The sequence below is a fragment of the Mchenga conophoros genome, linkage group LG12 (genome assembly GCF_057382185.1).
Source record: "Mchenga conophoros isolate Kocher_MC1m ecotype Shallow Benthic linkage group LG12, M_conophoros_male_GT1.1, whole genome shotgun sequence".
NCBI lineage: Eukaryota > Metazoa > Chordata > Actinopteri > Cichliformes > Cichlidae > Mchenga > Mchenga conophoros.
Genome location: NC_140537.1, coordinates 20068426 through 20093728, shown reverse-complemented (window position 1 = coordinate 20093728; position 25303 = coordinate 20068426). Strand labels below are relative to the sequence as shown.

Genomic DNA, 25303 nt, shown 5'->3' with positions numbered 1-25303 from the left:
TGCCTCTAATTGACTATCGGGCACACAAAGCAGGGGCTTTCGTCCAGACCCCCTGGACATAGACCCCCGCCCCTCTGCCGAGGTAGAGATGATAATAATAGAGGCGTCCTGTGGACTCAGCCGCCAGTCAATCAAAGCCTCGGTGCCCCACAGGAGCTTCCTGAGGAGAGGGAGAGAGCGGAGGAAGCTCATGTATGAGCCACTGATCAACAGGGTAGAGCAGCCTTGCAGGGGGGCAGACATGTTGAATATGCCCTCAACCAAAGTACTAATCAATTCAAGTGCACGTGAGGGGAAAGGAAACCCTGCTGCTTGCTTGATATCAAAAAAGCATTTTTTTTTTTACAAGCACTCATCTCTCTCTGTTCATCTCAAGGTTGATTTTCTGTGCAACAACACAGGGAAGGAAAAAAAAAATCCAGGCAATTATTTGTCAGGCCTCTGCTATCTATAATTGCAAAGATAAAAATCAATCACTGCAATGATTTCTCAGAGGATAGAGCTGTCTGAATTCAGCAGCTGCTTGTGTCATCACAATCATCAAACAAATGCATATTGTGAGGCAGTGGAAACAAAAATGTGCTCACCAGATAACTCTTTTCTAAATACTTCATGACTTATTGATTGGATGTTTTTTTAATACGACTTTGTTGAATCAAAATCGGTTTATTTAACGCAGCTTTTTGTTTCCAGTTGCCGTCACTTTATCAAACATCGCACACAAACTTACAAGAAAATTATTTCTCTAATCAAATTAATTTCTATGTAAATAAAAGCAGTAGCTGGACAAGATATTTCAACAGGGGATACCATACTGCACTGCATATTGGGCTTTTAACCTGCCAACATGTTTCACAAATAGCAAAGCGGATAATGAGAATGTTAAAGCAATCTGCACACTGATCCTTCACAGGCACGCAGGCATGGCACCATGTCAAAAATGGATTTAATTGTTAAAATAGATTTAAGCAAAACTTGGACAAAACTCCCACATTTAATCTTTCATTTCATTAAAGACAATCTCATCCAAGATTTAATCTATCTATTTTCCACACAAGCAGATGGAAGAAATACTAAACTGAAAGACTAATCTGGGCTTCCTCCTCACTGCAGCATGAGGTCATTTGTTTAGCCTGCAGTGAAGCGGCACACGTGTGCGGTAAATACAGTACGCTGATACAGAGATGGGGTCCACAGGTACTGGATAACAGTGAAAAGGAGCAGCAGAAAAACAGAAATGTTTTTCACTTTCTGTTCCGCATGTTGTTACACGTTTTTTAATGTTTTACATATGCGGCTAACGTGTCCAAATCAAAACTGCTAATTGGATTTCTATTATAAAGGTTTCTACCAAAGAAATGTGAAATATTATACCATCAGGACACTGTCGTGTTTACATTTTCTCATTAGAATTTATCTCCAAAGCCAGATGTTACTGAATCAGCTATGAAAATTAATTAGCTGGTTTGATGTGGCAGCCTCATGCTCCTTCTAGACAGACCTGGCTTTTATGGGCTGTAGGGGAAATTACTGAGAACTGATTGATCCTGAAGGACTCCTCTGTACACATGGCCTGCCAGCCAGACACACACACACACACACACACACAGATCCCACTAACAACTAATTCTAATATTTTACCCTCCCGATGAAACTGATGTTTTTTCTCTTTAATAACATCAATAGCAATTCATCAATAAAATCCATAAATCAGAATTAGCTTCAAGCTAACTGATTTCTTATTAAAAACCACCAAACAGGTGAATAAACACAATTTAGTCTGAAAAAAGGACAACTCTCAGCCTGAGTGTGTTGACCTCTAAAACCCACCACTCTCTGAAATAATAGCGTTGCCCTCTGACCCATAAAAAAACATTGACTCTCCCTCTGCATGTCTTTGGATCTTTTTTTCACTGCTTTCTCTTGTTTCTCCCCATCCTTTTCATTTCTTTGTGCTCCTCTCACGCTTCATCCCCCTCTCTGTCTTTTCATCCTCCTCTCCGTCTCCTCTGTCTCTTCATCCCCCTCTCAGTCTCTTCTGTCTCCCTCTCTGAGTAAGTGAGTTTCATCTGGGGTGCTTGCCGGGCGAAATCACCTCAGGGCGAACACTTTATTATCTGTAGTCAAAGCGTCACCACAAATACCATTCTACACACACAAGTGTCACTTTCCATTTGTCTGCACTCTGGCTGCATTAGCAGAGCCTTGCCAGCCCAGAGCCTCATCTCAAACGCACCCAGCAGAAGAAAACTAACAGCGTGGGAAAGCACTCGCCCTGCATTCCTGCCCCATTAACACCACTGGCAGCACCAGAGCAGACCTGCTGCCTCTCAAAGGAATTAAGACATTATTATCAACACTGACCTTTCTGAAATATCTTACAATATGACAAGCTATTTAGGCAGGAGCCTTAGAGTCTAGGGGAAGATATCTTAATGTGCATGAAAGGGAACTAAGCAGATGAGCCTCCCTTTAATTCCGGAGATCACTGCACATGTTAATTACTAATGATCTAGCTGAGAGTCTGGTCAACACAACACCAGTGGGTAGTTTAGTCCTCTTTGAGCCGCAAAGGAATGCAGGCCGGCAGCAGCCGTGTCAGGCCTTTTGTAGGACACCCGTGCACCAAACAAACAGAAAAACTGGGGCAACATGTTTACCTCACACTACACGCTGAATTTCATAAACAACAACAACAACAACAAAATTAATTTAAAAAAAAAAAACACCCAAACAAAAAGAACAAGCTCCGTGTTTGTTCCCATGACAGCCAACACCAAAAAAAAAAAAAAAAAGGGCATTTCAATGGAAAAATAACCGTCCTGAATATTTCACACTGTGAAGAGAGCTGCTCACAGCAACAGCGTCATTTCAGGAACAAGTTTCACCAGGCTCTTTCCATTTGCAATAATTTATGGGGCTGGATGGGCAACATAATAGATTAATGGAAAAAATAACTATATTCATCGCAAAAATTGCTTTCTGTTTAATAATCAAGGCCTGCCAAAGGGCTTAGTTGAGTGCACGGTTCTGTATAGAAGCAGGTTCTGTGATGAGCCAGCCCTCAGGCCTGCCTGGGCCACCCTCATTGTGCATACAGCATGGTCTAGAAAGCAGAGCTTTATCAGCAAATACCCCGAGTCAGCACAAGCAGCGGGGTGGTTATGTGCTGCGACTGGCACACCAGCCGATATTGTCATGTGCGATTAGGCCTGTGCTCATGAGCCTGTGAACTCATTCCTATGGCATCAAAGTCAACTTCACCTCCTACTCGCCTCCATTTACATCCATTCCTCTCTGCTGCCCTCTCCTCCTTCCTTCCCCAGGTTCTTCCCATTTTACATTCAGCCCTGCCGCTTCACAGCGTACCTTCAGTGAACCTTGTGAAAAGCTGTGCTCTGCTGAAAACAGATAGAGAGGGAGAATAAAACAGCAGGTTAAACTGGTTTGATTTCCAAAACAAATCTCGACAGCTTAATTAACTCCAGCCAAAAGGGTCATCCACATGTTAGAGCCAGCCAGAGCAACAAAGGAGCAGACGGCTCCAGTTGTTTTGTTTTGTCTTGGTACACCTCTCCAGATGACAAGGCTGATAGAGAGGAACAAAGCACAGCTCACGGAAGACAGAAAGACAAACTATGAGGCCCGTTATGGGGAGACATCAGGAAGAGGAAACAGAGATTAAACCATTCAGCGATGAGCCAGAGAGCAATGCGGGACACAGAGCCAAGAAAAAACCCCAACAAGCTAAAAACCTGACCTGAAAGATTTATGTCAGGCCCTCCTTGTTCTGTCTTTAAGAGAATATGCCACGCTGTGACACCATTTTCTCAAAGGGCTACATGTACAGCAAAGAGCCAGCAGCATTCAGAGTCATGCACAAACACAAATGGACACAGCAACAACACACACACAGTTTTGGAGTAAAAAAGAAAAACCCAGAGGTAAAGATCGTAAGCACATAAGCACAAGAAAAGGAACCAGTGCACAGAGCAGAGGAGACGGGGAGGTAAGGGAGAGAGAGCGGGAGAGAGATGGAGAGATGAAGGAAGGCTGGAGGGGCCTGGGCAGGCCTGTCAAACTGGAGGAAGTGCTGGTGCGCAGGCCTGCAGGTAAATGGAAGAAGAAAGGCGCCTGCAGGCTGCCTGAGGCAAGCCTGGGCCCTTCTGTTCTATCATTTAGGAGACAAGTCCTCCACTGATTCCCAATTAATATTTAACACTGCACAGACAACAAGGCAGTACACATGCCGAGGAGAGGAGAGGAGAGGAGAGGAGAGGAGAGGAGAGGAGAGGAGAGGAGAGGAGAGGAGAGAACCATTGAAAGGACATGCATAAATGAGAACGTTGTCAAAAAGATTAATCAAAATTTGTAAAAGATTTAATGTCAGTGGAGTTTTTGAAGGAAGGATTTAATAGATGCAGTGTTCTATAATGTTAACCATCGCTTAAAGCTGAATGTTTTAATGTTTATTTTTCATCAATAAGGCTCCATCTTATCCAACTATGGGTCTGTGGTCAAACTTAAAAACCTGTTTTAAGTATTAAAGTTCAGTTCAACGGAATTCAGTATGCTTTATTGGCATGAATGATGCACAACTGTGTCAAGGAACCCCGTCACCAAAGCGACAAAATTAGTTTATATAGTTTATGTGGTAAGTTAGATCGATGACACCTTAAAGTTAACAGAGAAAATGAGATACAAATGCATTACAAGAACATTGTGAGTAGATCGTCACCCACTATCTTGCTGGCGAGATTCACCAAGCAGTCTGAGTGCAAGTGAAAGCACCATTAGATGATGTAACAGGTAGTGTAGAAGCAACATACTGACTGCTGTATGGTCTTCGCAGACCCATGGCTCTTATTCATTATTATTTAATAGATTCATTTTTATTGCATAAAAAGAAGTGACTATAGGCCACTACAAACTATTACTGATATCAAATTTGAGTTGTATTCTTGCAAGTAAATGTTTTGTTTCTTACTCAATGCACTCCTCTAAATGAAACCTGTATATTTGTATCACTGGCACCATCTGGTCACTGCCATGATCAATTTCCTGAGAAGCCACTTTCATTTGAAGACCAATCTGACAATCTGAGTTTGCAGATTGTCCTTTGAATTGTGATTGGTTAGGGGAAACTGATTCTTGGGGATAGTCTCTAAAGTCTTTAAGGAACCATGGAAGAGGGTTGTAGCAAGAGGTCTAGGATAAAACCTTAGGGTCAGACCATGGCGTCAAATCTTTAACTATGTAAGTAAATATTCAAATATGAAGATCCTAAAATGACAAAAATGGGCTTCATTAGAATGAGTAAACAGCAGACTGCAGTTAAATGTCCCAGTGGAGCAATGATTTGATTATTGTGCTGTGGTCAGTTTGCACTCCCATGCTCTCTCTGCCAAAACCTCTGCACTGCTTAGGCAGAATGAAAAACCAAAGGCAGGAGTGGTATTAAAAGTGCATTGCTGGTTCAAACCAAAACTACACACTGCTAATGGCTCTCTAATTTCAAATTGCTCACACATGACTTCTTGTGCATTTTCTAATCATGTTTACACCCTTCAAAGAACTTGTGCAATAACATACTGATCAATAAGTACTCTGTGAATCTCAATAATAGCTATGAGGTTAAAATGCGTTGGCTAATTCACTTAAAACTAAATGCTGGTGAATCCTCCAAAGAGGACTACTTTTATGCAAAATATTGCCAGTTTAGTAGAATTTAAGAAGGTAAATAATAATATCTTGATTTAAACTTTCGAATCTGCTGTAGTATTTTCATTTGGATGAAGCAACTAGACAGAAATAGAGCAATTAATGGCTTGAAGTTTGGTTAAAAAAGAACTCAAACTTTTCTTCCAACTCGCACACTTTTAAAGTCCAATTACTGGACCAAAATTCCGTTTTTATTTTAAGTTTTGTTAAGACGTCCATGCTCAAAAACAAAATATCCTGCCAGGAGTGTGCCAAACCTCCTGAACGCCTCTCACAGCCAGGCTGTGCTGGGTTTAGCTTTATGAAGACACGATCATTTCCTGTGGGACAGCTAGAGCCTGCAGACACTCTCTGTACCCTCGCTCAGATCGTCCAACCCACCCCCACTTTCTGGCAGGCGAAGACAGAGGGTGTCGCTGCCTTGCACCTGGGACGCCCAAATGCCAGCTCGGAGGCTTTGGAACAAGGAACCTGTTTTTGAACCCAAGTCCTGCTGCGACCAAAACTACACCAGAGTCCCTTTTCCTCAAGCTCACCTCTCAAGGCAATAAGATTGCTTCACCCCCTGTGTTCACAGCAGAAGGCAGAGGGCAGAGGGAAGGCATGGCTCTGCTGGATGTCACCATCCGGAAATGATTCTCTGTGTGCCAGCAATCAGACGCCAACACGACAGAAGAGGCTGTGGTATGCATGAGGTAAGATATGTACAACTAATATCATATGGCCGTCTCTCTGAAATAAACTGCGACTCAAAATTCTCCGCTTTTCACAATCTAGCAATATTACAGAAGTGCAAATTACACAATCAGTGCAGCTATGCAAAGCCAGCGATTCCTCAAAATGAAACTGCATAAATAGGAATCGTGGATGAGTTATGGAGGAAGACGTGGATAGCTGTCAATCACCTTGCACTGTAAAAAACACCTCGTGACCTCTGCTTCCTTGCTGCAGACAGTGGAATAATGACAGTCTCTGTGGACCCTCTGTGGAATTCCAAATGGGAGTTAGAAATGAGGTAGTTCAATCAGCGGGAAAAGGTCAAGTGCATGCAGATTTGCTCTCCCTTGCAGTCTCCATTCCTTTTTTCCCAGTTTCGCTTTACACCCTCCAGCCCCCGCCACCTCCAGGGTACTGAGGCAATCAGGGTAAAGGCTGTTATTTCTGCTGCCGCAAGTGACCACGTTTAAATATTCAACTAAAAAAGTCCCTTCCCTCCCCTTTCTTGCCAACTCCCCCTTTTCCCCCTTGGATAGTAGTTGTTGAAGTATTGTGGTGCAATTTGATACGGCCAGCTAATTCCACTGTTATGTCTCGTACTGCCTCAGACAAGTGTGGAGGAGAGGTGGCAGCAGGTCATTACCTGAGCATATTTCCCTCCCAATGGCAATGTGGCTTAGGAAGAGAAGCAGCTAAAAGCAAAGAAAAATAATGGCTTTGGCAGCTCTGCCTGCAAAAGCATGGGGCTATTAGGAAAACTACAATCCCCAGGTGTACCTCTATGTCATGTCCTAAGGCTGTATGTGACAAGGCCAGGTTGTCTCTGTCGATCAAGCTGGAAGAGGGCCGAACCTGGCCTGACATAGCATGAACCTGGGATACCAAGCCTTCTGGGAATTTTTCATCTACACCTGGCTGATTGGCACCCCCGGGCCTCCCGGGTGGTGTCACACAGGGTTATGGTTGCAGGTGTGCTTGTGTAAATGTGTGTGTACACATCTCTGCTACAAGAAAAATTCTGGGCTGTACAACAGTTGATTGAAGAGTGGCTTTAGCTTTAAATAATAATTTAAAAAAGTAGCTTTATGTTTTTGACATAAGTAGAATTGCGTTCATCTTTAAAGGAAAATCATTTTTGTTTTAATTAGGCTTAGGTGCAGTGACACCAAAAGTAATTATAAATCACCATTGTGTGCTCATGAGTCGCAACCAGGCCCTGTTGAGGTTAGAGACACAAGGGAACACCCAGGTTTAGCCCAAAGTCTGATCCAATCATTGGACAAATATGGGAGTGGCAGTAAGCTGTTTTGTTAACAAGGGTACTGTAGCATTGACAGCATGTCTGCACAAAATGTGCAAATATGCACACCCATTTTGACAACTGCATCATTACAAAATGTCATGCTGGCACAAACGCAACTGTTAAGGAATGAATAAACAAATTAAAACCTGCTGAAATTTGAAAAGATATTATTTTGGAAAATAGCCAGCAGAAATACCCCCATCAACTACTCAAGTGAAGGATTCTGGACCTGTTATTCTCTAGCTGACATGCGACAGAGTAATTGCTGTCTGGGCAAGAGGGGAGGCAGGGTAGTGGTGGGGGCTGCTGGGCCTCCTGTCCAGCCATCTCAGTGTTCACTGGACTGGTCCGCCTCCCGTTCCCCTCCGAGAGCGGGGCTTTAACGCTCACCCGTGTTCCCTGGACCTTCCGGACCACATCGAAGGATGATCAAGGAAAGGAATGGGTGGAGAGGGAGGTCACCACCGGCTGAGGGTGGCCAGGGTCAGTGGCATCCATTCACCCCTCTCCCCCTGCAGGGCCTTTCTCTCTCATCTGCCTGGATGGGTGCCCTCTCTGTGGGGCACAACACGATGAGAGGTCCTGGCTCCGCTGCCGTCTCTGCCTTTCATGTCTCCATATAGGGCAGTGGTAGATAGACGCGGAGGGGGAGGACGAAGGAGGGGGCAAGCTACAAATGTCACCCATAAGGGGGGATTTAATTAAAAATGACAGGGGCTGGCGCTGGAGAGTGCAGCCACATATGTGCGGAATTTGGGCGCAGTGAAAGCAAGTGCCTATGATTTATAATTCAAGTAATGCTCCGCACTCCTTTTAATTCTACGGCCAAAGAAAAAAAAACTATCAAAAGGCTGCCCTGTGAGGCTAATCCAATATGATATTTTTAAGGGCAGGCGGTCAATAGCTTTTTGAAAAGCCAGCTTCTCTGTCTCCCTTTCTGCTTCTCTCTCTCTCCTCTACTTGTCTGTCTTTCCCCGTCTCTCTCTCTGCTCCTGCCTCCTTTCTCTCCCCGCTCTACAGTACCTCACCCCACCCTCCTGAGCACAGACACAGAGCGGGCTGTGATAATGGAAACATCCCGCTCTCCGCCTCCTGTTTCTCCTGCTAAGCTCTGTGCGCTTGGGGGAAATTGATTGTCTGGCGAGCCGATCTGAACGCTTCCAGCTGATGGTAGAGCCAGTTAAGTCCTTTTTTATTGAGGGTATGAGGGATTTTTAATGGGATTCAATAGGAGTCGCATCAATGAACTGTGCAGCCACTCGGCATCTGCATGCAGGGGCTTTTTCTAAAACCCTCCTCGCCCTCTTATCCCAATGCTCTGCCACCCCACCTCCACTTTCTCTGACACACACACCCACACATACACATGCAGACAGGTTTTTGTGTAAAGGAAAGCAGATGCAAATGACAGAGCTCGCCTCTACCTTCGCTGCCACGTAATCCCCCTCCTGCACTTTTACTTACTGTCCATTTCAAGGGTGTATTCTTATATTCAGCTTCCTGTTGAGAGCCCTGTCATTTTACCCACAAACCCTTTCCATTCTGGCACAAACTTGGCCACGACCAATCAGTCATGGGACCTGCTCAGCATGGTGACCTGAGTGTGCCCACTTCTGCAGCCAGACCCACTGTCTGCTTTTCTGCAGCCTTTCTAGGCCCGGACAAACAATTGCCTTATTGAGGCCAAGTGGTGCACGATGGTGGAAATCCAACACTTGCCTCCCCCTCCCTCCAGTCCAAGGACAGAAAGGAGGTTATTATGTTCAAACATCCTCATTATGAACCTCAAGTCAGTCACTGCGGTAGTCCTTCAATCAAAGGGTTTAACAGGTGGAGAAGGAGAGGGAGTGACAGGGAGAGTTAGACAGAGAGGGTCAGCGAGAGGGAGGGCAAAGGGAAAGCTGGAGACTGTTCTTTTTCTCTATTGATTTGAGTCCTGACTCCCACTGGCTGCTCTTCAATAAAGGACCTTGAGAGGAAGTGGGCTAATCCTGCAAAATTGGAAGTAGGGAATCGATTAAGAAGACTGCTGAAGACTCCTTCCATTTCTCTCCCTTCCTCTTCATCTTTACCTTCACTAATTTTATTTTCACAATTTCTCCTTCCCCCTCCCCCTTTCACTGTGCCTCTTTCTCTAAAACCTCATTAGCGATTTGTGGTTGGTTCACTAATCTAAAGAGCTAACCCTTCCAAATGCACCCAAGGCTTTGTTTATCTCTCTGTTCCTCCCTGTTTCATGCACATCTATACACCTCCATATCCACACAGACTAGAAAAAACAACAAAAAAAGTCTGAGTACATATATTATACAGTCACCTTTTTGTTTATGATTCTTCTCTCCTCTGCATAAGGAATTTGGAAAGTGATGCTGAGCGGAAGAGTAGCTAATTGGACAGTGAGGAGCTGAAAAAGAATTTGGGCAGTGCTTCATTTCTTCGCCAATCAAGAGTTTCAAGCCTTTCACAGGGCTAGTTAAAGGCTTGATACAATGCTCCTCTGATGAAGAAGCCCAGATCCTTCTATTTCCACTAAGCCTTTGTAAGCTTGGGTAAAAACTGCAAGGTTAGTACTCCCCTGCTCTCCATCCGCCAACCTTTTTAATCAGCTTGAGGTAGCTCGTAGCCCTGCCATGTAAACAAAGGCCAATAAAGAGTCTAGGAGTGTTAAATAAGCAGGAAAGACCTTTCCTCCACTTGTCAGACAAAAAAGGCTTATTCAAAGCTTCAGCAAAGTTAACGAGAAGTTCACCTTCCAGAGGCCTGACCGCTGCAGCTCTCTCTAATCCCAAACTGGTTAGAGCTAGTTTCGCCAGCACTCTTAGCGGTTTTCAGCCCTGGCTCATCTCTGTCCCTTTACACCATTTTGTGGGTGGACAGAGGGTGGTGCTAGGGAGCAAACAGAGCAGCTGTCACACTTTACATGCGGCCGGCACAACCAGGGCCAGACACTGTAAATGTTTACAGACCCTCAGGGTCACCCAGGGCCACTGAGGCACGTTAAACACTGTCTGTTCGGCCCTGTTGCCACGACTGCACAATCAGCACTGCTAAACAGCCTCCCTCACAATGAGTAGCCAAACAACATAGCATTCCAAGGCCTAAGTGCAAAGTGAATGAAAGTGTTTAGAATTCCTCAGAGTATTGAGAGAAAATAGTGCCAACAACAGAAACTGAAAAGTCTATTTTTTGTAACTTCTCAGTTAGGGTTAACAACAAGTTTCTGTCCTTCAGCATGAAGATCAAACACAAACGTCGTTCTCATTCCACTGCTTCAGGCAAGAATTCCTGACCTCCATCGCACCCTCTCTTTGTTAACTTACATTTCCGTCCAAGGGCTTGTGGTGGCTCCAGGGTCTTGCTGGCACACACTGGGTGCTGGGGTTGAGGGTTTTGCCTCCTCTGCAAACAGGCCAGCATGGCGAGGTGGGCACAGTACAACAGCCGGGGGAGTTCTGCGGCCAACCTAGAGTAGAAAAGGAGCAAGAGAAAGAGAAAAAGAGGAACACTGCAGTGAATTAAGCAGGATGATTCGAGGTCATGGCCGTGTCTCGTAAGGCTGCAGGAACTCACTCTGGGCTAGATGGGCTAGGTTTCTCACTCACGATTTAATTGGTAAAGCATGCCTACGGCTGCCTGCCCCTCAGCTGTGTGTTGAATGATAAACACACACCTGCATCGGGGCACCACAGTTGACACGGGTTCAGAGCACAGTCCAGGCCAGTCACTCTGCAGCTTCAAACAGCACATCCACAAAGCCATTCAACCGCATCTCCTGTCCATGAAACCATCGTCAAAACAAACACACGGGCTCACACACAAAGTAGCAATACTCAGGCACACTGAGACACATTCCTTCCAGGCCAGTGTGTACGTGGTGATTGATGGCGTTATCTATGGACAGCTAAAAAAAAAAAAAATAAATAAAAAATGGGAATGCTGAGAAAACAGCAGTCTGCCTGCAACAACTTAACATGCAACAGCTCTGGGGGACTGTCAGGAAAGGCCTGGGGGGGACTGAGTGGTGTCTGCATGTATGTGTAGCCGTGTGTTGAACCGTATGGTTGCATGTGTGTGTGTGAGCAAATGCGATGGGCTAGGAGGGGGAGACTGCCAACCGTACATCAGGGCTAGTGACGGCACTAATCAATCTCCCTCTAGGCTATAAATCTCCAGCTCTACACTTCCATTTTTCCCCCACAGCCACCTTCACTCAGGAACAGGGAAGCAGTTGCTGCTAGTTTCTTCTGAAAAAGCCCATCCTAGTCCTAGTGGAAAGCACAGGACACAGTTTTACATATATTATGCAGATACAGGTTATCATTCATTAGAAACTTATGAGTGTCAATGATGACTGATTACTTCTACTGGTTTTATAGGCCAGATGAAAACAGCTAAAGCAAACCGCTGAGGTTCCAGAAGTGATTTTATATGATAAGGATCGAGATTCACTTCACCATTGTTTACACAGCAGATACCGTTCATTTCCTGGAACCACACGCTCTCGCTGTATTGAACACTTTTGCAGCCCAGTCTCACCTACAATGGATAATGGCTGTGTCTATAAAAAGGATTGTGGCCTTAATCTTAGCTCAGCCTGTGTTTGAATGTCTTGTCCAAAATGCATCAATATAAAACACTATTGTTTCCATCTGGGCTGGTCTCCTCTCATATTAAAACAAAGAACAGAGGCAAATATTTCATCTATGCTGTCAGCGCCAGCGTCTCCCGCCATGATGCGTGGCAGATTATTGAAAAATGATTTCTCATGCGCCTGTCACAGGCTTGTCCCCTGTTATTTATTTTCTCAGTGAATCACTAAATGAACATTTAGCCACCTGCCATCAGTCCATTACTTAGTTTTATAGATTATCATTTTAATATGAAAGAATGCAATTACAATGATTACAAGATAAATTAATGGCAGCAAAGCGCCGGCTCCTGTCTCATTCATTTAAAGAATAAAGCAAAACACAGACCAGCAGTGAAAATCGTCAAAAAATTAAACCAGTCATTGAAGAATCCAAACAAATCAAGCTTGTAAATGACCCAATGTTCCTGTAATATTTGACCAAAGTGAAAAACCATCATCTAAAGCAGGCTACGTTATGACAAACACTTACAAAGTCAATTTTGTAACTTTTATTGAATATCTGTGACAATGACTTCCAAATGCACAAATGCAAATTTGTGCTACGTTATCTGGCCTTAAAACAGAACATCCCCAGCACAGTTTAGGTGAAAAAGAGGAAAATTATAGACAAAATCCTTCCTCTAAGTTTGGCAGTAATTAACTTTCGATTTGTATTTACAGGTGTATTTGTATAAACTTGTGAAATTCCCCACATATATTTTACCTTTTAAAAACAGGAGATTTAAGAAGTGCATCCAAATGTTCTACAGCCATTTAGCTTTTCGAATGATTCAAGCAAAATTTGATTAGAAGTGTGAGGGTGGAAAATGCAGAAAGGAACTACGATATGCAAACACATCTAGCTGCCTGTAATTAACACTGAACGACTTCCCTGGTTTGAATAGGCAATGATCAGAAACAGGTGTTAAATGCATCCTCCCCGCCCAGAATGCAGTCTTTCACCCATAAAAAGCCTTTTAAAAAAATAAAAAAATAAAACAGTTTTAAAGAAATTACATTTGACCTCAGACCCTGAGGCTTGTATAATGCACTTAACACTCGCATGTATTTTTAAAGCATTTTAGAAGCAGCACAAAACAACTCTTTTAGCCTGTCGGTGTGAAAAGGGTGTTCACTAAAAATGCATCTCTCTAATAAATATGAGTAAACTGCATCTTTAGACTCCGAAGACTCCACTCCCTCTTCCTCTCTCACACACATTTGCAGTGAAGAGAGGGGCCACTCTCTGTCTCGCCAGGTGCTTGAGCAAAAAAAGGTCGCTTGCAGTGCCATTTCCTCTCACACACAGGCAGGCCTGGCCTAAACACACTGGCACTTTGAGCTCATTACTGGCTATTCACATAATCCTTTCTCTGTGTCCTCGCTGTGAGGATACTAATTTCACAACAAGCCCATCCTCACAGTCCATTTGTTCAAAGATAGTGGTTGAGAGAGTGGAAAGGGACACGGTGTAGATTGAGACTAAAAGCTAGTCTTAACGGGGGATACCGCCACCGCTTTCCCCTCTCTGAAATAAAAGACAATCGTCTAACTACCCTCCATTTTTCTCCATTTGCTGCTCACCAAATGTATTCGGAGGCATTATACTTGCTGAAAGAGACCCTCTTTTTTTCAATTCAATTTCAAGAACCAATTTTCCCCTATTATTGCCGTTAAGAGAGAAGCCGAAGGTGCAAGTCTTCAGCTTGTTTGTCATGTCCCTCTTTTCCCCTCATCTCCTCCCATTAGGTTATTGTACTACTTAGCAGATGTCTATCAGTGGCAGGAAATAATCTCCAAACTAAAACCCTGTGATCCATCGTCCAGCTGCCCAAAAAAACAGCCTGTCTTCCTGAGGTCAAACCCCGTGGAGCTGCTGAAGAATGTGCGAGCACACACACTCACTGCCCCCCCCCCAAAAAAAACCCACCTGCACTTCACTCACTCATCAAATCCACTCACAGGTCTCCTATTACACCAGTGCAGGGATATCTCAAAAGCCAGGATGTCTATCGGCTCTTTCTCGTTCTGCTAACGCTGCTGCAGGGTTTGCAATGGGGGTGGAAGATCAGTCCCATGAGATGAGGGAATAAGCCGGAATCAAGAGGCGGTGGGCTTGGCAGAGGGCTATTTCTTAGTTAAAAGGTTCTTAAACTGCAGAGGAGATCAGAAGAGATGGCTCCCTGCGCCCAAAGCTGTCTGCTCAGATAAGCATCCTGCCAAGTGCGGGGTGTAACAGGGTGGTCATGGATGAATGAACGGTGTGTGCGTGTGTTTTTTGAGGTATACATGTTCCAGGTGAAAGAGAGAGTGAGGCAGCTGATACCCAGGACATGTCCGTGCTAACAGGTTTTCATCTTAAAATTAAAATGTAAAACTTTTGCGGCTTTTTGCCTAACATCCAAACTACTTTACCTTTTTTTGGGGGGCACTGAAAACAGAGATTTTATTTTAATTTAAAAACTCTCAGACTGTGTTTTAGTCTGAAGTAGAGAAACGATGTTGGAGACAACATGTGCAGTTTGATTTGAGTCCTCGTCTGATTCATCACGCTGCTGTCACATTACGCTTTTCATCAGTCTTGACTACCAGCGGTTATTTTAACACGGTACATCAGGTGTTGCTGACCTTGATTTCTGTACCATCAGAAATCAAGATCAGCAATGTGCTTATCATGCTGGCTCTATGTGCCGGTGGCATGCAGTGTTCATTTTTTCAGGAGTTTATTTATGAACAAAGGTTATTTCTTTGCTGGTGCAAAAATGCTGATCTAGTTATAAATATAAATACATTAAAGTTAAAGTAGCCTCAGGGCCGGGTACTTATGGCTCTAAAAATATATCTCAAGCGGCAAAAACTATCCAAATTAAATGCATGTCCAACCTGAACTGTTGGCTTACTGTGTAATCAGATGGGTGCTGGTTTAAAATACGTTTGCATTAAATGTGAACCGCACTTCTGCAGCTGTTTGTGTTTAAACAGCATTTATCATGTGTAAACTCTTATTTACTGCTATATGAAAAGTTTATCAGTATCACAGGATTTACGCTCATATAAGCCAGTCTGCATCTCCAGCAGCAACATTCTGTATTAATACAGGGCACGCGTATCAAGACTGAAAGCTAGCATCTGGCTGTTGGGGTGATTAACAGGTTTGACTGCCATATCCAAAACCTAACTAAACTAGTCCGTGGCTCCTATAACTGTAACCGCTTTCTTGTAACAATTGATTGGAATAATTAACAATGTATTGATTGGATATCAGCCCGATTCTGACAAAAAGCTGCACTGGTTACGGCCATAATGGCTCCAATCAATCACTCGAGTTCTATTTTGTCCCGTGTTTACTACACTACGCTTCAGCTGCAGCGCACTCGCTCTCACTCACTTACGTTCAGTGTAACACTTGCTGGGAAGCTTTTATTGCACTTACAGCAACATAACTTCTTGTTGTCAACTCTGCTTCTATTATTTCACTTCACCTGTGTAGAGTGAAACTGCTTCCTTCCTTCCCCGAAGAAACAGGTGAAGTCGTAAGTGATAGCCATATACAGAAGCTTATTTATCATAATTTTTTGTTTTCATTTTAATACTTTATTCCCACTGGGTTATTATTATTATGATCATTGTTTTACTAAGAAATACTGAAACAGTAAATTTATATTCTTGGATGTATCTTATTTAATTTTCTTGTATTCAGTGTGTTGCAAAATAAAGGTTTGTAGTATGATACAACATCAGCACCGCTATCTGCGAGAAGCTGATTTCATGTTTTGCCAGTGTTAGCGGGCAAAATAAACTATTTTCCAGCTCTAGTTAATGTTGCTGTTGTTACCAGTTTACAGAAAACTTCTCATCAAGCTTCTACAGTTAATCGTCTTAAGCGTCAGCAGTGAAAATTTCCCCTCCCAGCAGTGGTTCGGGAGCCTGGCAGACAGCCTCGACAATAAGCGGGGGGCGTGGCTTCAGCCTAATTGAATGGTGACCCTGCAGTCTCACTATGGGACGCCCCATGCAGTGCTTTTAACAAGCTGCTGTGTCTCCCCTCTTAATAAGCCCAAACAAGTTAATCCAATCGACACACTCAAACCCTTTCTTTTTCTTTAACAAGGCACTGCCTCTACCCCGTTAATCCCTGGCTCCCCCCTTCTCCGTCACCATACCGTCACATGAATGGAGGGAGAGTGAAAGGCTCCATTAGGGAGGACTGGCAGTAAACCCCTTTCGGCTCGGCACTTTCCACACACCAGCATTAAATTATTTGCACTCATACTGTATATTCAAACACCCACTCACTAATGCTCACATGTATCCGACAAAAAAAAAAAAAGGGGTCTATTTGGATGTGGCACACAATGAGAGGGTTATGTTCGCCGACCCTGATCCACATAGACAAACCAACAACAAAACCACACACAAACAAAAATTCTGAGGGGACGTTTGCCGACAGGCACGCACTCTGGGACATGAAAAAGGCATTGTTAACAAACCCTCCCAGCTCCACAAACAACAGCCACTGATTCCCTAACAATACAAGCCCCTGGATGCACTCACCCACCAGCTCTGTACAACCTCACACCAGCGCGATAAATAACCTGCACAACAAAAGGCCATTGTGTGTAAAAGCCAACAGTTTGGGCATTATTGCCGTGATATACAGTGTTGGAATAACATATTGGCAGCAGAGCCTTATATATAATAATGCAGCATGTCACAGTTATTGGGGCTTATACGGCCTTGTATGCCGAGCAGTCATATTTATAAGAGGTTTCCCTGCAGATGAAGGGCAACTTGGCAAAAACACTCAGCTGTTAGCTTTCCATATTCCAGTCAGCTTCAATAGCTTCGCCCATGGGATGAAGGGTGAGGAATGTCTGGCAGTCCAATAGCAGCGAGTCGTCTGTCATCTCTAATCAAAACACGCATGCCTAGACTAATGTCAAGCCTATAATAGCAATGAGGACTAATTGACTTCACAGCCAACTACTGCATCTTTGTGCTGAGCTACGTTTCATTAGTGCTAAATAACAGCCTCACGAAGCATTGAGCTGTTACGTGGCAACTAAACTCCAGTGTTTAAAAAAGAGGAAAAGAGACTGAAGTTCAGAAGATAGTAAATGTATGTCCACACAGACTAAGGAGCATTTAAACCAGTTATGAGTGGACATATTAAAAATACTCTCATTTCTCCAAATGAACTGCAATACGAGAGTAAAATCTGAAGGTGGTTCAAGTTGACTTGTCAGGCAGTGTTTCCACCAGTTTGCGCTCCTATTCTAGGAAGGTGCACTGACAGACACCTGCCTAGAGGTTGTTAATGTTTACCATTTGCTGGGTTTAATGTCAATTATTATAAGTATGAGATCTAACCAAGCCGTGCAATCTTATAATCAAGCTGCAAATTCTTCCTGATCTTGTTCTGAGAATATTACATAGCAGGCTGTAAAAGATTATTAAGACTTTTTTAAGAATGTGTCTATTTTCCTGACTTATTTGGCAAATCCCGTTTAGTCATTTTGCATGCACATCAAGCTTCATTTGTCTTTTCAGACTGTTTTTAGCTGCGAGAACTTGTTTTGTGCCTCCCTCATAGTAATTGCTTAATAATCACACTTGATTTGGTAAGTCACATTAGTATTCGAAATACTGGTGTTGTGTCAACATCAGCACATTAATTTGCAAAAGGCAACACGCTCCCTCAAAAACCTTACCCAGTATCGTTATTATTTTCTATTTTTTAACAAAATCATCAAGGTTGTTTTATCTTAAAACATAAATATTTAACATTTCTGGATAAGAGGATCCACTAGCCTTTAAACATACATCAACTCAAAGATGAGATGTGAAACAATATAATCAACAACAGACCAAATGCTCAAAGGAAGGCATCGTTTTATAGATGGACTTTTTACCATAATTCTGACAATAATTCATGTTACAGTGTTGGACGGTATTGATCCCCCCTCACAACTTTTGTTCTTCGCTATAATGCACTCCACACTTGTCACGTTAAAGACGGTAACATTGTATTGATTGCAACACGGTATATTACACTCTTGTAGAGAGATTTATTCACTAACTGTAGGGTTGGCGGTTTGATCCCTGATCACTTGCTATAATGTGTTGTTTTTCACTTACACCTCACAGAGAAAATCTCCGGTTTCAAGAGATTTTCACTCTCATAAAAGAAAGTAACCGTCAATAAAATAACTGACATTCATCTTACATTTATTTGACTTAATACAGTGCTTGGGATGCATGCCAGTGCTTGTTTCAAGAAACCTTGCTAAAGCATCTGTACTGGCAGATAATTAGACTTATTTCTAGTGGGAATTCTTCTCTAATCAAGAATTTAATTCTTATATTTAGTTATTTATTTGTTTGTTGTTGCCGCGAGCAGACCAGCTCGCATAGTTCGGCTCACTCTTTGCACCTGCAGCTGTTCCTGCACATGGAGTTCATAACATGCTCCGCTGCCTGGTAAGGTTTCCAAATAAAAAATGTCCCCACATATCCGAAACATTGTAAAGCACGGCCAATCCGAGCTAGTGAGGACAACAATGTATAGTGCGCCGCAGTACTAGGAAGCAATCAGTCTCCAGTTCTCAGAGGTATTACCTGTGCAGCTTTCGGTGGGACTTACCAAAGCATTAGTCATGTAAGGCTTAACATTACTGCTCTTTTTACACCTACAGAATGAGTGATCACCGCGGAGCTGTTACAGCAAGCCAAGCACGATGAGTATGACCTTCACATCACATGTGACAGTGAAGGGGCCTTGAGCACCGAGGGGTTAAGGACATTGTTCTTGACAGAGTCTGCCAACTTGCGAAACGGTTTTCTTTTCAACAGGCCTGAGAGCTGAGACAGTTTCTTCAGCCTCGATAAACATGAGTAAAATGTAACTGAAATATATCTAATCAACGGTTAATGTATTCAAATAATAAATCATTAAGGGAAATGTGAATATATACCAATCAGATACATTTCATTTGAACAGATTTTATTCAATTTAACATTTTACTACACAGGAACTGTAATTTTGGGCATAATTTGAGTTTAACGAATTCTGACCGTGCTTACTGATCAAACAGTAAGAGTTTGTGTTGATTGAAGGGTTTGTTTATTTTGTGTAAACAACAGTACAAACGGAATACCGTTTTAGCCTTTAGAAAAGCGTCCTTTGCACTAATAGCCGACCGGGAATCTGCCCTCATTCATTTCAACCAATGTACTCTTCCAAAATGACAGAGTCCCTGCGCTCCTGCTCAAGCCTGTGGGGGACTTTGAGCAATGAGAGTGTGGCTTAAGATTGTCAGACAAACCACAGTGGAAACACATCCTGTTCCCCGCTTATTGTCTCAGCCGTTGTTGTTTTTTGTTATATTGTTCTACAAAGCAAAAGGATCAGTTGTTGTTTCATACCACTTTCACACACAGACCCAGCTAAATGATTATCGAACAATGTAGAGGCCGACTGTAAAGTTGATCCTGAAAAACACAGGGCAACTGAAATGGATGATCTTTAATTAACTAAAGTTTAATCACACATTCAAACTGCATATCAATCCAAAACAAACAAACAGAATGCTTCTCCATGCAAAACCCAGGAAGCATGTCCAAATATAAACCAGCTCCCTCCCTGCTAACTTCAGCAATATGTGAAAAAAACAACGATTTTTTTGGTTTTAATGCTGGGATTTCTGTTTTCCTCCATAAACCTTATTACACACTGTTTGTAAAGCATTGTTGATGTTGCAAAATTTCTTATCCCAATGTGACACAATCCTTTATTGTCCCAGACAGGTCCATTCATGGCTTAACACAACAACAATAAAACAAGGGCTCTTTTTTCCCCCCTTTCTAACCATCCTATAGTGGCTCACTTGAATATTCAAATGTTCATTGTCTTTTCTGCGTTTTGTTCATTGTTTGTTGTGCTGTCATTCCTCAGCTTGGCTCCTGAACTTCAAAGAAAGGCTTATGTCAATTTATGATGAAATGGAGTGAGCAGGCGAGAGGCAAGACGGAGAGGGAACGAGCGAGAGAGAGAACCTTCATGCAAAACGGCCCTGCCTCAGAATGTATGCTTATTAATGGGTGTTCAATAAATCAATGGAATATAATTAAATTCAAACAGTGTGATTTCTTCTCCGACTCCAAATATCACTCTCTCTGCAGGGCCTAAGGTGACCCCAATTCCCATGGTCCAAAGGACAACTCCGCTGTCTTTCACTGGAGGGTGTCACAGATCCAATACTAAGTCATGCATAACATTAGCGTGTTTTGAAGCCCACAAGGCAATCAAATAGTGCACCGTTGAAATGTTGACACTGATCTCATTTGATATATCTCAAGTGTGACAAAGCCATTTTTGCTCTGCTGGATATTAAAGACTTTAAAAGAGAGGATGACACGAGTGCTCACAGCTAGTTTGGAAAAGGAAACAGGCAGTTTTTGCCACATATTTTCTCCGTATTGCAGTTTATATCGCTGAGGCTCAGCAGTCTCTCTTTTACTCCATAATGTGTGCCATCCAGCTGTTGTCATCTTTTTCCCTCTCGAAGCTGGCCCCGACCATGCCAGCAAAGGGAATCCAATTGGACAGAGTGGGAGGTGAGTCTGCGGTTGGTAATCACCTGCTGGCTAAAGGCACAGATGGCACAAACATCAGCAAGATGTTCATGCAGCAGCGATCCAAGAAGTCTTTCTGACAGGCTGACAAACAAATACAGAAACCTGAGAAACCCACAGGAAGCTGAGGAAGCACTGCAAGCAGGTTTGATGCAGAAAGTTGGCAACCTGGGAGTAAGTGAGCAACCTGAGGTGCCAAGCACTGATCCCTGTGCTGTTTTCACAGGCAAGATGCTGATTGCAGATTGTAATGATTTAAAAATTTAGACTCTTTGCTCAACAAGAGTAGCCTAATAATGTACTGTGCTGTGAGCCGATGGTAGAGTTAGCAGCACTCATGCAGGCTGACTTCTTCTTCCTCTGTGATTTTATTTAGCAGACCAAACACTTGCATTCTGTTTCAGGTTTTAGGACTGCACTTCAACGAGAACACGACTGTAGTACATCTGTTAAGATTTCTCCCTGAGCTGCCATGACTTCTCCTGACACGCTGGAGAGAGCCCATTTAAGTTTTCACTAGGATTAACAGGCGATATATTTAACTACAACAGTTTGCACAAGCATGCAGCTATCGCTCCAATCAGGTGTAAAGCCTGTTAGCTCTTCTCTCTCAGCTCTGGATGAAGGAAGTTAGACGAAGTCATTTAGTTTATTGATGTTGCTGGCAGAGATTTTTTTTTATTTTATGGTAGTCAAGGCTCCCAACACATCAAACATATCAGAGTAAAAAGGCCCCAGAGACATCCCTCTTCTTGAAGACTCCCCAGCAGATGAGCTCCTTCTGCTCTCTGTGTTACTGCTTGGTGCCGTGGTTTGTCCTTCACAAGAGACAGGTAACACTGCCAAGACCCAGTAATTAGTGCAGATGGAGACTGTAATACTCTCTTCCCCTCCCTGCAGAAATGCCAAGGGAGGCAATCTATAAATTCCTGCATATTAATGCAATTTAAAACCACTCCAGACACCTTGCTGGAGGCATGTGATAAAAAGGGTGAAAGCCAGACTATGGCACAGAGCTGCGGATATGTCGCTGACATCAGTACCGTCTCAGCAACTTTGTGACCTAACACAAACCGGAATAGAGTCCCAATCTGTCTCCTTTCTTGGAAAAGGCTTTCCAAATCCTGACCTTAGGCCTTACAACTGGGTCTCTATCAATAATTAAATGGTAATCTAAAAACCCATTTTAGTTAGGTCATCTTTCTGCGCCATTGTCCCCGCTTCTCTTCTTCCTCCGTCTATTTTTTCCCGTCTTTCCGTAAGATCTAGTTAGAGATTCCATTAGCATGAGAAAGCAGGCTGGTAATTGTCTTCACCCTACTGAGTGATCCCTGGATAGAGGATTAGGCAGTGAGAAAGCCCTATTTCAACTTGGAGCACAGATGCTGCCCACAGCCACCCACTCCAGATTAGATTAGACTGTGGAGGGATGAAACCAACTGGTAACTTCAAGCAGCATTAAACAAAAAGCGTGGACAGGAGGTTAAAACCAAACTTTTGTTCACCTTTCAGCACCAGCTGTGGCCACCTTGTTTCCTTTTCTCTCTCTGTGTCTCTCTCTCAGTCTAGTCTTTTTCAAAATTTCTCTTTTAATCTACTAATATGCTTTTCTGTTGAAAATGGGGATTGTGGGAAAGGCAGCTTATAGTTTCTCTCTCTGATATACACAGAGTATTTAGAGCTGAATCTCCCTAAATCATCCCCCTGGGCCACCCTGTCCGTCACTAATCTGCACGCCTACACCCACTCATAAGGAGGTGTCACATTTCTGGCACTCCTCCATGGGATATAAGCACTTCAAACACCACAGCTTCTCCACTTGACCTTTCCACGGAGATGATCGATTAAGCCAGTTGGATTTATTCCATAAACAGGCAACCATTACATCAGAAAGGCGAGGAATTTACCTCTGAGGCAGAACTTAAAATCCATATAAGCTTCATGAGGATTCCAATTTTTATTGGCTTTTTCAATCCACGTCTTGGAGAACATTAATAACCACTGAGCTTTTTCGGGAGGCTGTTACCGTATCCGAACCGCAGCAGTTCTCCGGCTGTAATTATCGAAGCAAATCACAATGACAACAGAGTGAAATTCAACCGCTATCTGTACTCCATAAACCTGATGATGCAGGAAAACGATTGAGCTCGCTGCACTGCCGGGGTAGTACGAGGCGCATTATAAAACAAGGGGAAATTTAGCCCTGAAAAATTCAACGCCGCAAATGTGGCTTCCTTCTTTTAAAAACGTAACAAAAAAACAGAAAAGGAAACAAAACACAAACTGATACTTCTTTAGTTTGCTGTTTAGGAGGCTCTGCAGGGTAAACAAAGGAGTATAAGCAACAATAAAAGCTTTATTACACTCAGCAGAAACTTTATTAGGTACACCTGTGAAATCTAATGCAACAGCTCTACCATAAATTTGTCTGGAGACTCTATTATGTTGCACCCCTCACATTAACCGGGCTGAAAGCATATAAGGAACAATGTAGTCTAGCTCAGGTGTTGGGCTACATCAAAAAAGTGTAAAAGTAGACTTAAGGGTGGAGCTGCTGAACTGCATTGCATAAGACTTCATTGTCTCTAGTGAAGAAGAGCTACAACCCTGTAGCTTTCTTGTTTTTATGCTTGAATACCTTTTGTATGCTTTCAGTACAGACAAGAAACAATCTGAAGTGAATCAACAGGGTGAAGACACCTAGTAAGATGAAAAGTATTTCGGTGGCAGTACGCTCGAGTTAACAAGCTCAAATTTCATTTGTGAAAGTTAAAACAGGAAATCTAAAACCGCTTTCAAGCCAGAAAAGCAGAGACCTCCATCGAGGAGCTGGACTCCTCCTGTTAGTGATCACAGTAGCCAGAGAGCTCTGCTTCAGCTCTGAGGGACTCCTGCTCTATGGTAATCATATCCTATTTGAATAATGAGGCAATACCACCACTCCTGCTGCCCATTCCCCCTGCATCCTTGACTGGAGTCTTTGATAGACACTAATTCTAGCTCCATCTATAAAGCTCCTCTCATGCATTTTTAATAGAATCTATTACTTTAGGATTAAATTATAAAAGACTGTCCTCCTTAAATTTTTAATAGTTTGCATAATTGGTATCAGGGCCTGAATGCGGACCATAAAAACCCAGTTTGTACAGGGCTAAGCTGCAGAACGAGTTAGACGAAAGCACAAAACACTGTTGCACAAAAAGTGCATGGCTATATGACACTATTGCATGCAAGCACACATCTGCACACACATCGCAGCGTGCATGTGAGCGAGGCTTTTACAGCTTTGGTTTCACTGTCGCTGTGAATACGATGGCGCGACCTCTGAGGGAAGGGCACAATAAGGTCAGGGACCACGAGAGATACTCTTGGCTGCTGACTCCTGAAGCAGCCTGAGGCAGGGGGAGTCACTTGAAGGAAACTGGAGACATGAACCAGGTGTCCACAGACACCTGCTGCCAAAGATGTGACCACAACACTCACCAGGGCAAACAGCAAAAACTACTTAGCAGGTTTACAACCTCCCTTTGTCCCCACAGTCACTGATAACTGTGTTCAGTCAGCGTAAATGGAAATGTATTTCCCCTCTCTGTTCCTCGTCGCAGGCAGATCAGCCACAAGTTAAATGTCATCTGCGCTCTCTCACTCTCTACATCTCTAGCTCGGCTCCTTCCAATAGCAGACAGAGCATACAGGAGAACAAATGTGTCTGAGACATCACCTCCAAACTAAAGCCCCCTTAGAAATCTATGCACGTCACCAGTCCCCAAATTAGCACCACAGGGACACCCTCCTCACCGCCCCCGCATGCTAGCGGCAGCTCTTTGGCATATCTGTACTGGGGAAAATATTTCACACTGTATGAATTATTAAGTGAGGGGCCAGTGCTAAGCAGTGTGGAGATAGACCAGTTATTCACAGCTCTATTGGGACGGATGCGTCGGAAACCCGGGCCGCTCGCCTATCAGATCGTTTGTCACGAGCAATAGACAATTTACAATGAGAGAATTTTTCAATTTATTCGTTCTGCTGTCACTGCACTTTTCCACCTCCACTCATTCCACTCGACAACCCCCCCCCTCCTTTAGTTCCGTCTCTTCTGGTTGAGGGGGCTCCATGCCCGAACCACCCGCGCGCTTCTCAGTCTGATACTGTTGCTCACTTTGTCTTCTGCGAGGGGAAGTCTGGGAGTGTAACACATGCGTAGAAGGCACGAGGAGAGGGACTGTGCTGCTTTAATCATCTTAACTGAAGTAAAGGTGTGTTAAGGACATGCTGTGTTACCTGAGGGCTCTAGG

General features: G+C 43.4%; 1 protein-coding gene across 1 annotated transcript in view; it reads right to left on the bottom strand.

Moving 5' to 3' along the window:
- fam222aa (family with sequence similarity 222 member Aa) overlaps nucleotides 1–25303 on the bottom strand; it is a 51603-nt gene that overhangs the window by 12700 nt on the left and 13600 nt on the right. The window contains exon 2 of the mRNA XM_085294305.1: nucleotides 11062–11204. Within this exon, the coding sequence (XP_085150431.1) occupies nucleotides 11062–11158 (97 nt within the window). The 5' untranslated portion in view covers nucleotides 11159–11204. The remainder of the gene's footprint in view (nucleotides 1–11061; nucleotides 11205–25303) is intronic.